This window comes from Lucilia cuprina, chromosome 4 (genome assembly GCF_022045245.1).
Source record: "Lucilia cuprina isolate Lc7/37 chromosome 4, ASM2204524v1, whole genome shotgun sequence".
Lineage (NCBI taxonomy): Eukaryota > Metazoa > Arthropoda > Insecta > Diptera > Calliphoridae > Lucilia > Lucilia cuprina.
In genome coordinates, this window is record NC_060952.1 from 46,745,019 (window position 1) to 46,760,770 (window position 15,752).

General features: G+C 28.1%; 1 protein-coding gene across 1 annotated transcript in view; it reads right to left on the reverse strand.

Moving 5' to 3' along the window:
- Window positions 1–2,297: 2,297 nt before the first annotated feature.
- Window positions 2,298–15,752, reverse strand: part of LOC111679984 (peroxidase) — a 48,174-nt gene continuing 34,719 nt past the window's right edge. The window contains exons 3-10 of the mRNA XM_046948064.1: window positions 7,782–7,957; window positions 7,289–7,713; window positions 5,440–6,187; window positions 3,972–4,128; window positions 3,584–3,754; window positions 3,318–3,516; window positions 3,149–3,254; window positions 2,298–2,767 (exon numbers count right to left, since the gene is read on the reverse strand). Coding sequence (XP_046804020.1) covers window positions 2,656–2,767; window positions 3,149–3,254; window positions 3,318–3,516; window positions 3,584–3,754; window positions 3,972–4,128; window positions 5,440–6,187; window positions 7,289–7,713; window positions 7,782–7,957 — 2,094 coding nt within the window. The 3' untranslated portion in view covers window positions 2,298–2,655. The remainder of the gene's footprint in view (window positions 2,768–3,148; window positions 3,255–3,317; window positions 3,517–3,583; window positions 3,755–3,971; window positions 4,129–5,439; window positions 6,188–7,288; window positions 7,714–7,781; window positions 7,958–15,752) is intronic.

Sequence of the window (15,752 nt, forward strand, 5' to 3'; positions counted from 1 at the left end):
CTTACCTTTTTAATGAATTTAAGGTATTTTTGTTACTGTATTGATATTTTTATTTATTTTATTCGTTAAGTAAAATGTTTGAAATATTTTTACTTTATGTGTAAACTGAATAAATATAAATTTTAATTTTACGTTATTTTTTATTCTTTTTGTTAAGCTTACCTATTTAATGAATTTAAGGTATTTTTGTTACTGTATCGAAATTTTTATTTATTTTATTCGTAAATCAATGGATGGTTTTTTGTTTAGTATATGTTTTATTCAAAAATATATGTATGTAAAAATATATCAATAAATAATATTCTTTTGCTGAGAAATCAAAAATGGTCTATTATTTTTGTTTGATATAATCTTATAAAAAAATTAAAAATGTAAAATTTTAGTTTAAAATTTAATTCAAATATAAATTACAAACAAATTTGAAACAAAGCGGCAGATAACTGAAAACAATTCGGCCGATTTGAATATATTGTCGGGTTCTTCTTGCACTATATATACAAAATATTAAGAGAACTTTTTTGAAATATCGAATTTTAAAGTAATTATTTGAAAAGTAGAAATAAAAGACAAAGCTTCCATAAAAATTAACAAAATATTTCATTTAATCGTTGTCACTATTTTATCTAGACTCTACATAAGCGGATTCCCGGAATTATGTAAAATAAATTGCAGGCAGATCTAAAATTTTTACATAATTGAGTTTTATTTAGCCTTTATACCCATACAAAGTCCCTTTCAAAAACGTACTGTTTTCCTATAAGCTCTAAATTCAGCATTTATATTGATTGCGATCAGTTCATAAATGATTCTAAGAAATGGCTGCTCACATATGTATCTACATAACGATAATAAACAACTAAAATATCTAATATAGATAGCACTGAATATTTCTATAACAAAAAAGAAACCAATTTTAAGAATTAAGAAACGTCAAAAATTTGATTTTTTTCCAGCTAGATTGGCTTTTGGAACACTGTGACTTCTTCGCATATCTGTTTATGCAGAATTTGAAATAGGTTAAGGAGTTGCAATTATTCTTTTAATTTGAAATTTAATTTGAAGGACTTAATCTACTAAGGGCGGGTTTTTCTGATAAAGGTAATCTTCATTCTTTGGTTAAACCTAGTTTAATATATGTTTTGTGTTTTTCAGTAATCAGACAAGTTACTTATTATCTTAGTTTAACTGAGTGTAATTGTCCAATTAAACCTAAGTTACAATAGAAGTATTAATTAAAGGATTCATGAGATTGAATCGACTCAAAAAGTGAGTTAAATTTGATGAGTGTACCCAAAAAAGAAAGGACCCATAATTTTCATTGTAAGATTGGATAGTGTAAATGAAATAATATTACGGTGTTGTTATGACTCAAATCAATATAATTTGTACATATAGGACTTTTTGTCGGAGCATTTAATATGTGGAAATCACATAGGTACTTTTGCTAAATTCTAAACCAATTATGATATCGAAAAATGCTTTTGTGCACAAAAGTATAAACAGTAAATTCCACATAGTACTTAAACATGGACAATATCTTCAACCAAAAAATTTTAATATTAAAACTGAAAGTGGAAACTAAATTAGATATATCATTAAAAGTTAAAAGTCGACTTTTTGATTGATTTTTTAACACAGGCCAACAAATGTTTACCACAGAGAACAAAGTATACTTTTGTAAAGATTGAGCAATGCTGAATCCCAAAATAACATCAGAATTTATCATATTATATAAAATCAGTTTTTCGAGATATCATGTTATCAATATTGAAAAAAGCGAATAATAGGAAAAATTAATTGATAATACGTTATTTTGTCTCAGAAAATATAAATTTTAAATAACGTAACAAACATCCCCTTAGAAAAATTAAAAAAAAATAATTAATTACATTTACATAAATTTGGGGCATAGTACTAAAATACCCCAAATGTAAGAAAAAACACTCGATTTGTTCCAAAAACTGTTCAAATTTCATTTCTACATTAGCTCCTATTGTCGCCAGAGTAAAACCAGATTAAGAATTTTTGTTGAAATTGGATTTACACTTACAAACAAAAAAGACCTCTGAGAGAGGTCTATAAATGTAAAATGTTAAGCGCCAAAAATATAATGTGCTTCACTAATTTAATTCAGAAATGCGAATTGAAACATTCATTTTAAATGTGGACTAAAAATGTTAATTTTCTGTTTGATTGTTATTTTATTTAGAGAAGAATGAAGCATAAAATCCAAATAAATTCCGAAAACATACAAATTTAAAATTTTACAATTAAAATTAAAGAAAACATTTTAATAATTTATTTTGTACATAAAAAATTTATATTTTGATGTAATTCTTATTTAAATTAATATTTACAATTGAAACTAAAACAAATAAAAACAAATAATAATAATGCTGATACATGGTGTGGTAGTAAGTTGTTAATGCTAAATATACAATATAAAAACAAGACGTTTGAAAATTTATAATTTTATATTTAGAATAAAATAATTAAACAGAAAAATTAAATAAAAAATATCATACATAAAGTGGCCTTCGAAGTTTGAAATGTCTTCAGCTAGAGAATCAGGAAAAAGTATACAAATCGCAAGTATGTGAGCGCACCTTAATACAATTGATTTACAACTACGTGTGTATGTATGTATGTATTTTATTATTTTCCAAAACCATGATGAGGTGTGGGGGCGGCTGCCAAATATGGTTTCTGATCAATCCATTTCGTTAAATCTACTTGTGGTATATTAGAGCATGGCACAACAGGATTGCTGTAAGAATATGATAAATACATTTTTATTAAGTCGTTTTAATTAAATTACTTTTAAATTTTCGTTTGTATAACTTTAACTAGAAATATAAAGTATTAACATAAGTGTTTGATCACTTTTAAATATTGTTTTGTACATGTGCCTATATTTACTATGTATATCTTATATATTTTGTCTACCCTTAAAGCAATAAATTATTTATTAGTTTACCATATCCATTCTCCATTTTTAATTTATACTTAAGTATGTATATTAAAATTTCATGTGAATGAACGAAAAATTGTTTTTTTTTTTCATTACTCGGTGTCGAAAGGTGGGATTATTTAAAGGTGTAATTATATATTAAATACTCTTTGTAGTAAATTTTTAATAAAAACTTACGATTTTGAAATAGATAAGAAGGCTTGTGGCTGCATGGATGCGATATTGTTACCATTGTCACACAATAGACGAGCCATACTTGCTTTTCGTATTTCAGCTAATTGATCTATTAAATAAAATGTAAACATTTAACAATTTGTTCCCCACATTATTGGTGATTACCTATTACCTGGAGTAAAACCGGCGTATTTATCTCCATTCTCAAAGAAGAAACGGTCACCCACACGTGTACGATAGAACTGTTCGGTTAATATACAAAGGAAAGTTGGTCCAGCTAAAGCTCCAGCAACATGAGATTCAAGTGAACCACCAACCGTAACATCGACATCTTCATGACTTTCATATAAATTCTTTAGTTTCTCAATTATCTGAAAATTTAAAGAAAACCTTTAGTTTAGTTTCATTACAAATATTTTACAATATTATATATTTTACTTGTGGATCAATAAGGTCGGCAAACTCCTCCCAGCTGTGAGCTCGTCTCAAGCCGCAAAACTCTCTAAAATCATTATAGGAGGCGAGACCATGGTCACGATTACGTTGAATATCTATAGCTCTCAAATCGCTTCCAAATGGCATATTGCGTCTAAATAAAAAGTGCTTAATCTAGAAACACCAAACAGAAAAAATTAACAACTTTTAGAAACAAAAAAAATACAAAAGCAATGAGCATTTGTCAACATGCATGTTCTTCGTCCATTGGTCCGCAAATAAGAAGAAAAAAGAAACAATAAATCATGTTCATTACAAATAAAACAAGCAAATGAATGAACTAACGAACGAAAGACCAAGCAAATTAAACCAACTGTAAATGTTACGTTACCTCTCGATCAAAGTTAATGTCTGTTAATTCCTCTGGCTGAGTGGCATGACCGCGTGTTAGTGAATCAAAGTTGTCGCCAACTTCTATGATACCAGGTCGATTAAACCAGTCACTTAAACGTAAAGAGCCCAAAACAGATCGAAGTTCTGATAATAAACTGCACGAAACATGAAATAGAAACAACAATGATCATTTATTTAGTTTTTATATATTTTTTTTATCCACCAAATAGCAAAAAAGTAACTAACAAGGTTTTCTAAAAAACTGCACTTAGCAATGTTTTCTCAATATTGAGTAAGTTCAATTTAAGTTGTCATAATAGAAGGGTTTCTAATAAATAGCGAAACCAAAAGTCTAAGCTTACACATTTCAAATATTTACATACATACATACATACATACATACATACATACATACATACATACATACATACATACATACATACATACATACATACATACATACATGTTGGTTACATGTGACATTTGAAAATGTTTATACCACATAATCAATAAATAAGTAGTAATGTGTTTAAAAATTTGGAAAACCTCCGAAAATACTCAACATTTTTTGTAAAAAGTTTTATTTAATACACTGCATTATGGTACTGTTTGTTACTGACTAAGGGCAATATCGGTTGAAGATTTCGCGTAGCCACCATATAAGTGACCCCCTAGAAAACTCCCTGAATACTCATAAATACGTTAAATATGAAGCAATTTCCTTGAAATTAATCACAAGTCAGTTTTATGCTCCTATAAATTTTATGGGACATATTTGACCCTAGAATTGGTTCATAATTGACCCTACATCCCGTATTAAATTTCTTTCAAGAAATTACTTTAACATTACTGGCTTTAAAATATCTGTCTAGCAATGCAATTCAACACAAACATGTTTTATTTTAACTTAAACATGTGTATCAAAATTTATGACAATTGGTCAACAATTGACCATATCCCCTATATGAAGTTATCCTATTTTTATGATGTTAAAATATATGGAAAAGTTCAGCATTTGTTATATACAAAGTCATTAAAAATCCTTTAGTTACTAGAATTGCAGGAAATTTATGATACTTATTCCTGATATATAACAGTAGTAGATACAATGTTCTTCCAACCTCTTATAACCCCTTTTCCTTTTCTACGGTCTTTTAAAATTTGGATTTGTATAGCTGTTTTTAGTTTTAAAAGTGGAAAACAACCACTTAATTTATCCAAAAAAATAAACCGACCAAAATCGCAATAACTGCATGGAATAATTACAAAAATTACAAAGAAAAACTTTAAGGAATAATCATAAATCTAATATAAAATCCTTACAACGACATGCAAAATATTATCAACTTTGCATATGTATGTATAAACAGTCACAAGTTTAAGCATTTATTAGAATTAAATAATTGAAAGAAATCAAACATTTTTTTTATAATTTCCCCAATTATTAAATGGTTTACAATACATACTCTAATCTTCCTTCAATTTGTGAATGGAAATATCTGAATGCAGCTGTCGCATGTGAATTCAAAACTGATGGATCAATACTGGAATCGAAGTCATTGATATGAGTATTTTCTGGTACTTTATAAATTAAACGATTCTTGAACATATTTTCGGCTCCCAAGAATATGGGTAACCATTCATAATAGCTAATGTGCTGATATTGGCCAATGTTGATTTTACGAGCCTCCTGGAACAGTGTACGATCATCGTAATGGGGATTAAGTTTGGCTAAAGTGTCAGCAATACGATTATGTTCTCGAAGAAGAATGGTCTGTAAAATTGTTAGACCTGGATTTTGATTAACACGAATATCGCCAGCTCTATAACAAACTTCGTTGATTTCAGTAGCATCACAATCGCCTGTGACATTCTGTGATGATGGCAGCCATTCAGCACCATTACGTTCTTCAACAATCATCCGTCCACCTTGGAAAGCTCTTATTTCACTGTTTTGTTGTATAGAATTGCCATAAACCAATGATAAATCCATATAGGCCGTAACGACTGTAAGTTGTTCTGCTGGACCTCCATGATTGTCGGGACAATTGGCATCCAAATCCGTTAGAGTGCGTACAAAATTTAAGCATTCAGTGCCAACTTGTGAAAAGGCTGGATCATGAGGAGGCACTAAAATAGCAAAACATGTCTTGTCAGCCTGTTCGTTTCCAACAAGACGGCCATCGTCAGTGCAACAACGTGTGGGATGTTTTTCTAAAGTAAATAAATACAATTTTATTTAATGAAAAAAAAAAACATATAAAAATGTTATGTGTTCAAAATAACATAAATACAGTCCCAGAATTCACATATTGCATCATGTACTGTCCCATCATAGAGTTTATTCGAATATACATGCATATGATGTCCCGTGGAGTACTTTTTTGGAGAAATACCTCTCAAACGAGGCGTATTTATGTACTACATACGAGAATAATAAAAAACAATTTTTTAAAAGTCTTTTGATCCCTACCAGAGCTGGAAATATTGATCAACATTTTTCTTCTGTAATCTTTTCGAAATGGGTCTCAAAAATTTCGTCATTATTAAGAGCTCCAAAGCCCTTTGAGGAGTACGGTTGTATGAGGACTAATTTAATAACGGACCGATTTAATCCATTTTCAAACAACTTCGTCCTTAGGTAAAATTAAACATATCAGCCTATTTGCATCGAATTCTCCGTAAAATTTCGACTTTGATTATAAGTCGAATGGACAAAGCTAAACCACTAAAGTGCTGTAGGATATAATAAACTTTTATCTTCTTTTGATAGGAATTAGGATCCGGAAGGGTTTGTAACTGAAAAAATAATAGTTTTATAATTAATTTTCAAAAAAATGTTTTAGACGGTTTTTCCTGGCAAATTTACTATTTGCTGTAAGAACGGTTGATTATGAATATTAGAACATTTTTAAATATCTATAAAATTGCTGTTTATACATAAAAGAACAGATTTCATACTGTTTATTATTGTAAAGCCACAATTTCAGATTTTGGGGAAGGATCCGAGGTATCAGACGTCGGGCATAGAATGTTACGTCTAATTTAAAAAACGTGTAAGCCAAGCCATAAATATTGATATACAATATGGAACAATTGGACTCAAAATAACGACGTAATATATAAAAAACAAAAAAGGAGGTATTTCTAGGCGTGGCAAAAAATAATTTTTGTATTTTTGGAAATGTTATTAACATATCTTTAATCCGGGGGTGACTGACACAACTTTTTTTGTCCATAGAGACCGACCCACTCTAATGTATACATATTTTCCTATGGGTGTACTAAGTTTACAAATATTTAAGAACGACTTACTCGATTGTGTGCCACCAGCTTGCATAGACATGTCGTGTGTTATTATCTGACCCCATTGCATATTGACTAGAGTAAAATCTGGATCTGGTACGTCCATCTCGCCAAATACCACCAGTGACACTAATCGAGCATTAGGTAAATCTTGTCCAGTTATTGATCTAGTTGGGGCTGAAACACCATCTGAGTATTTTGGTGAAAGTAGACGTCCATAACGTTGATTGGCCATGCCCAATTGTGGTTGTTCTAAATGATTGCACGAGCCGTCGAGGGTACGATATGCCGATTTTTCACAAAATGCGGGAGGTTGGGCACATGATGCTCGACCGGGTTGTGGATAACGTGGACCATATAACGGATTACCGCCTGATGCGAAGGGATTTGCCGGTGCTGGAGAAGTCGGCCCAAAACTTATAGGTACATCATTGCTGTCGAGTTAAAAAACAAAATATTTAATGATAACAAAATCATAATAAAAATTCTATAATTCAAATACCCTGTTAACGGCAATGCCAGAGGTGGTGCTGACGCAGAATATTTATAACCGTGAAAACCGTTACCATTGTGTTCGTTGTGTACTATATGATAGCCAGTGGTAGACACTTTAACACTTGATGTTTTACTACTGACTGCCAGTAGAATTAGAAAACATACTCCTACTCTTCTGATCATCTGTAAATTAGATAAATTTTAAAATTAAAAAAATGTATACAAACGAACAGTTAAATGTCGATTTCTTAAATATGGATAAAATTTACAGTGGATTCCCTGTTTAACGAAAGATATAATGTGAGGCCCATTCGTAAAAACGAAAAATTCTCTATTTGTTTATTTTTGTAAACCCGCTCATAAAGATTTGGATCAAATACATGCATGTTTTCTTCAGTGTGCAAAAAATATGTAACAAATCACTTGATTATGCTGGTGTTGTGTATGGGAACTTTTATTTGAAATTGTCTTCTCTATTATAATTTTTTTTTAATTTCAAATACTTTTTACTCATTCAGTTTGATTTACAATCCTAATTTTTTATATCTTTTGGACAATTATGAAGTTTAATGCTCTTTTTGTACTATTTTCACAACTTTTTATACTATTTGTTTTAGAAATTCTTTATATCGAATACAACACTTACTCATTCATTAGTTATACAATTTTGTCCGTTCATTTGCTTAACTGAGTATTCGTTAAAAAGGGAAAATACTGTATGCAAAATTATTATTTTTTCAATGAAGATAAAATGGCCTTTAACACAAAAAATACAAAATAGCCCATCTACTCCCCTTCTTTAACGCTTATTACGTTATTAAAAATTCGAATGTAGCGATAATATTAGAAATAAAGAAGTTCTATACAAAGTTATATGGGGATGTGTCCATAATTGCTGAAATGTATAATAACATTTCCAATAAATCTGCTAATTAATTAGCGCTAATAAATCTGCAAAAAATTTTATTTATTTTAATTGAAATAAATTGCTGCAATCAATTAATGAATTCAAACACAATGATTTACAAAAAGTCAGCAAAAAGTAACCACTTGTATGTTAACCCTACACCACTGTAGTAGGGAGGGTATTATGCGTTTGTGCTGAAGTTTGTAACACCCAATTAAATTGGACCAATCGCCTCAGAATCACTTTTTGAGTTGATTTGGCTATGTCCGTCTGTCCGTCCGTCTGTCTGTGTGTCCATGTAAACCTTGTGCGCACGCTACAGGTCGCAATTTTCAAGATAATTTTTTGGTTCAAGGACGATCGCTATTGAAAATGGTTGAAATCGACGTAAATTCATCTACCAAAATTTATAAGGATAGGCCCATTTTACCCCTTCTCCCCTATGAGCCCTCTTGTAGAAAATCTCTTTTTTTGTCAACAATAAGTAAAAATATTCCACAATAAAACAAATTAAATGCTTTATTTAAAAAATCCACAATTTTAACATACTGACTGGAGTAGGGTATCATATGGTCGGCAATGTCCTATAAATTCATACTTGTTGTTTTTGGATTCGATTAGCTTGTTCCACGTAGATACATTATTTAACATTTTATGTCACAATTCTTTAAAGACCAATTACATCAGGTATTTTGTTCAATACATTTTATTTTATTTTTGAACAAATATGAAAGTTTAGATATTTTAACAAAGTACTAAAATAAGTATAATTAACTTGACCGACAAATAGCGGAGCGGTTATCAATTTATGTGTGTCAATTGCACTTAAACCGCTGAAGTGAAAAGTTTTCACTGAAAAATTTAAAACAAATATCTAATAACAGAGAAATATAGGCCAAATGTAAGACCGGCAAGGGGCCGCGTTCTGCTAGTCTAAAATAAAATAAATATAAAAAAATCCGTTTTACAAAGTAGTTTTTTAATGTTTAAAAGTTTACAAAGTAGTTTTTTAATGTTTAAAAGTTAAATGATATTTTACGCATTTCTGTTTGACATTAAAATACAACATAATTTCACTGTTTCAGTAGACCCTTGCTTATTATCTAGTGATGGAAAAAACTCCCAACCACAAAATTTGTGGCCATATTCTTTTAGGTGTTATAAATTTTCAAGAAGTGAAAAATAAAAATATGTATATACACAAAAGGATTGTTTTAAATAAACACCATTTTTTAATATTTTGGTAGTTATATACAAAAATTAAAAACATTTTGATCAAACCTGTTTTTTAAGAAATAAACGAAATCTGTGGCATGAACACAATTGAATAGAACATTAGTGTGATTCCAATAAAATATTTTTTGATATGCAACATATTTAATTAGATTTCAGAAAGTAATATTGTCAAATTATTGCTAAATTTTAATATTTTTTAATAACACAGGATAGCGAAATGAAGGTTTGTGAAAATTTTGAAACAAATTCTAACAATTTTCTGATAAAGATAATTTTCATACTTTCTCTAAACCTGGTTTAATATATGTTTTGTGTTTTTAAGTAATCAGTAAAATTACTTATTATCTTAGTTAAAGTTACTATTAACTGAGTGTTATTGGCCAATTAAAACTGTGTTATAAGTGAAAAAATACAATCAACAAAAACAATAAAATAATGAATTCGGAAGAAGAAAAACTTAATATTTTAAATAAAAGTAGTTTTTTATTTCATTAATCTATATTATTACATTTAAAAATATTTTTATATTTAACAAAAAACAACTGTTTAACGTTTATGTTATTGACTGACAATTTGAAAAACATAGTCATCGCCTAAAGTCTGCCTAAATTTGTTCCGAGTTTAATCTAATTGCAAATTAAGCCAAGTTTAACTAAGAAACCCGCCAATACATATATTTTCCTTAATTTCATTTAAATCGGATGAAAACAAAATAATAGTGTGCTATGCTTTCAAGAGAATTTCCCAATATTGCATAGCTTGAGCTTAAACTTCACTGTTAATGGGCCAATATTATTCGATTTAACTGAAACTTTAGATGTATTTTTTATTATCTTTAAAAATCTTATATAAAATCTATTTTTCTGAAACTTTAACAAAAGATAGTTTTCTTCAAAATTCTCAAAATTCAAATCGCAGGTAGCGCTAATATGTGAGAGATATCGATCTAATTTCTTTATTATTTTATTCCCTTCTTTAATATTCATAAGTTTTAACAAAATTGCTAAAAGCTTGAAACTTGATTTTTAGCATTTCCCATTTATCTATAACACTAATTCGGATCTATCTAATGAAGATATAAGTTAATACAAATATGTATATTTAACGTAATGCCATGTTTTTTTTAGAAAAATTTTCAAACATTGTTAATTTTGTTTAATATTTCTCATTTAAGTGTTTTGTGATCGGAGGATTTTTGCCCTCAGGGTCGTGGTGTTTCCATTTAACGTGGCCTTATCGCACTAAGTATAAGTCTAGAGGCACATACAGCCACTGTTTGAATCTTCTGTAAATTTACAGAATTTCATATTTAGAACTCAAGTCAGAAGAACTAAAAGATGAAAATGTTAGTGAAAATAATTTAAAAAGTTTTTTAATCATTTGTCTGTGTAATTGAAGAAGTCTTAAAAATCTGTGATATCCTATGTCATTTTGTTATTACACAAATTCATCAATTTAAAATTTTTAAGAGTTATATAAAGAAGTGGTATGTATTATTTGAACAAAGATTACCCCGACAATTTTATTATTACCTTAATGTTCACATCTTTAAAATACACCATATGTTTTCTTTCGATATGTGCTCGAAATTGCTTAAGACAACATCAAACATTCGTCCTCCACAAAAATGCAGCACAAGTGATGTTCATATACATGAATTTGTATATATGTATGTATGTATGTTTTTATCATTCATCGAGCCTGTCTTGTCGTTCGTCACATGAGTATGTTCGTATAAATAACAATCCAAAAACAACAATATTAACAATAAAACCATGATTAACTTTATGCCTTTTGTAGTCTTGTATTTAAATCTAAAGAGAGCAACCTCTTGGTTTCCATTGTTCATATATTCGTATCGATTTGTTATTAGATCATTTATGTATTCCAATATATAAAGTATATGGTGGAAATTTATTTTAAACGTTTACATTTTACTATACTTCATCATCGAGTGTAAACATGAGCGTCAGTTGGATATATATTTGGAGTTTCAAAGCAAACTCTGCAATCAATGCATTGTACACTTTCTAATAAAATTAAACATTGTTAGAGATTGTATAAAATGCTTAAATTCCTCGTACTAAAGACAGAACTTCGAAATTGGGGTTTCAAATACATGTTCGCAATAGAATTAACTATAGTTATATATGACATGACAAGATTAGCAGGTGAGGTGAGAGACTACTTCCTTAAGTCATCAAACAAGATGTACGTACATTATACATACTGCCCATGGACTATGATAATGTATATGGTTATGTTCGCACTTTCCGAAAAGTTTTCTTTAACACTATACATACGAGTTTTTATGTAGCATGGTTTAACAACATAAATTCAATCGATATGCACCATACTGAAACAGTGGCATAGAAACTTATTCTAAATATACATTGAAGACATCTTATGTTGACTTTATTTTTTCAGCTGGGGTCGTTTATTTATTCGTGATTGTCTATTAAATTCGATTTGTTGTGGTGTATTACACATTTTACACTATATAAATTTAAAGTGGTAACGAGTAAAATGTAAAAAAAATGTACAAAGTCTTATTTCATAAATTTTTATTAACAAGATAAATTGATCAGTTTTTATGTGGTCATGGGATATTTATATACGTACATTCTACATGCATACATATGTATGTACATAAGTATAATAAATGTATGTCGTTTAATGCTTTTCGAATAACATTGTTTTAAACTCAAAAAATAAAAAAAAAACTATAAATAACACACCATTCAGAAGAAAATAGTCTTAACAGAATATTGAAAATATTCAGCGCAACATGTCTGAGCATTGATTTTTTTATGGTGTAACCATTATCCAACCATATTTAATTGATTTAGTAATGTGATGACATACATGTCAAAATACCTGTTGGCATTTTTTTGCTTCTCCATTAATTACAATTATTTTAGAATTTAGATTTTTATCTGCTGTCAACATTTAAATTCTATTTGTAAGGTAAATTATATCGATTGTTATGCTTAAATTAACGACTGAATATTAAATTAATACATGACACAGTGCCAGGTTTATTACATTGTGTTAAGACAGAACTATGTTCATATACTTCTAATACAAATAGTTAAATTATATTAAATTTTTACTTATTGCTGATTAAAATAAAAATTGTCTTTTAAAAAGTGATTAAAGAGATTTCTCAAAAATCAAAATTATCGAATAAAGTGGGCAATATTGCCGCCCAAATTTATTAACATTAACATAGATTGGCACTTTGCAGTATCAGTAAAATTTCAGTAAAAATTAGATTTTACTGATTACTGGAACATTTTTCAGTAATTAGTAAAATTTTAAAATTTAGTATTCGGTAAGTTTCTACTGGTTACTGCAAGAACTTTAAGTTTTAAGTAAATTTTACTGATTAGTTCGAAAATTGTAATAATTTTTACTGGTTACTGCAAAAAAATGCAGTACTGATTACTGTAGATATGTTTATATAACAACAATATAAAATAGTTCATATTCACAAAGGATAGGACATACATAAGTCCTTAATAAATTAAATTTCTCAAAAATCATAATATAAAACCTCTAATTATTAAATACGCATAAATATAAATGAGAAAAACATTAAAATATGTATATTACACATGTGTAGATACATGTTTTTACAAATATTACGTGTTGTATTTTTATGTACAAACTTACATATGTAAAGAATACTTATGTATAAATGAATATATAATGTCACGACATTAAACAATTCAATTTCAATATTTATAATTTTTTACTTTGAACACGGTAGTAGTTTAGTTTTTTTCTTAATTATTAAATAGAAAAAAAAAAAACAAAATTACAATAAAACCAACTATTCAAATTCTAATGTAATTGCATATTTATGTTTGTTTGGATGTAAGATTATTGCAGCTGTGGCCTTGCAACATGATAAAGTAAAAAAAATAATAAAAATAAAAAAATATTCATTCTATAGATTTAATAAGCGCAATTGTCAAATGTTGCGAGTAAAACAAAGAAATCATGCACAACTAATGTTCTAATTCCTATCCACGAGGGCGTTGGGAATTTGTGTTTGTGGTCAGTATTCAATTGTCAATTGCAATAAAATCAAATTTAATATTCGTCAATAACGAATATAAGTATTCTGGGTAGAATTGTTCTTGTTTATTACAAATTCTTTAAGTTTTTTTTTAAGAACATGAATGTATTATAAAAATTATGTTTGTAATTCCCATATTGCTCTAAAAATGTAAATTAATAATTAAAATTAAAATTATACTACAAAAATGGAAATTCATAATTTGCAGATGTTAATATTATGGTTGTTAAATATATAAATATATAAGTTAATATATCATTAACCATTATTTTTAAGTCGACAAATTGTACTTTAAGCGTCATGAGCGTCATAACACATTTTATCAACAAAAATGTCTTCCAGCTGTTATAACGACTCAAAAATAAAAAATCAGTTTTTAGGACGCAATAACTCAAAACCATGATGTGATAATCAATCCTTTGGTCTCTAGGTTGACCTTCGTTATTGATTAAATAGTAAAAAATAATAAAATTTTTAAAGTAATTTTTATACCCACCATCAAAAAAGGCATATTGATTTTGTCATTCCGTTTGTAACACATCGAAATATTCATCTAAGACCCATAAATTATATATATTCGGGGTACTTATTAGATTCTGTCCGTTTGTATGTTATAAACGCAATCGATTCTAAAACAGCTAGAGAGCTGAAAATTTGCACAAATAATAAAAAAACATTTAATACATGTAACACCAACAGTTTTGTAGAGCAAGGCGTTCGATTTTATTTCAAATGTATTTCGTGAGACAATCCACTGTACAAACATATGTGTGTATATAAAAATTGTATACAAAAGACAGCTGCCATTAAAATATATTTACTCCAAATAAATATTTATAAACACATCTGTGTTTTAGTATTTACATAAAGTGATTCCGGAATGAATTGTCTTAATGTGCATTTAGACAACATTTCGACTTGTAATAAGTTTAAATCCTGTTTAAAAAAGTAAAATATACCAACGTTATATTTAAATTTACAACTTAAAGGCAAATAATTTTTTTCAACCTGAAATTGTATTAATTTCAGTACAATCGTCTTTTTTACGAGTGTTTATTTGTCATTTTATTTAATTTATTATTAATTTTTGTTTTAATTGCACCAATAAAATAAGTCTTGAAAGACCGACCGCTATTGTTTGCATTATTTTTTAAAATTTCTAATAAATAAAGTGATCATTTTATTTAAAGCAATTTATACGACCTTGACCTGAACGAATTGTTTTAAATCCGGTCTTTTTTGTTTGTTTACAGATTTGTTTTAATTGTTATTATTTATTAAATTGCATTATGTTTGTTGTTAGTCACCCACTTAATTGCAATTTAGATCAATATCATGAAATTTTATTGTTTAAACATTGTTTAATTATACGCGGCAATTTTATTATTAAAAAAATCATTTAGACAATTTCAAAAATTTGCCAATCTATTATTTATAAAATCTGAAAATTTTCAACATTACCTGAAACCTTGGACGTTATTTAATGATATACAAATAGATTTTTTTTTCAATTAAATTAATTTGATTAAATTAATCAGCTTTCATGTCAGTAGGTATATAAATGTAATTTATTTAATTTAACTTCCTTTCAACAGATATTTAAAACACATTTTACCATTTGCTAATTGGCTAGTTTTGAATATAAAAACATGCAACATGTGTAACAAACAAAAAATTAAAAATTAAACATTTTTATTATAAAATTATTAAATAAAGTTCAGTGCCACAATCCAATATTTGAATGGAACTGC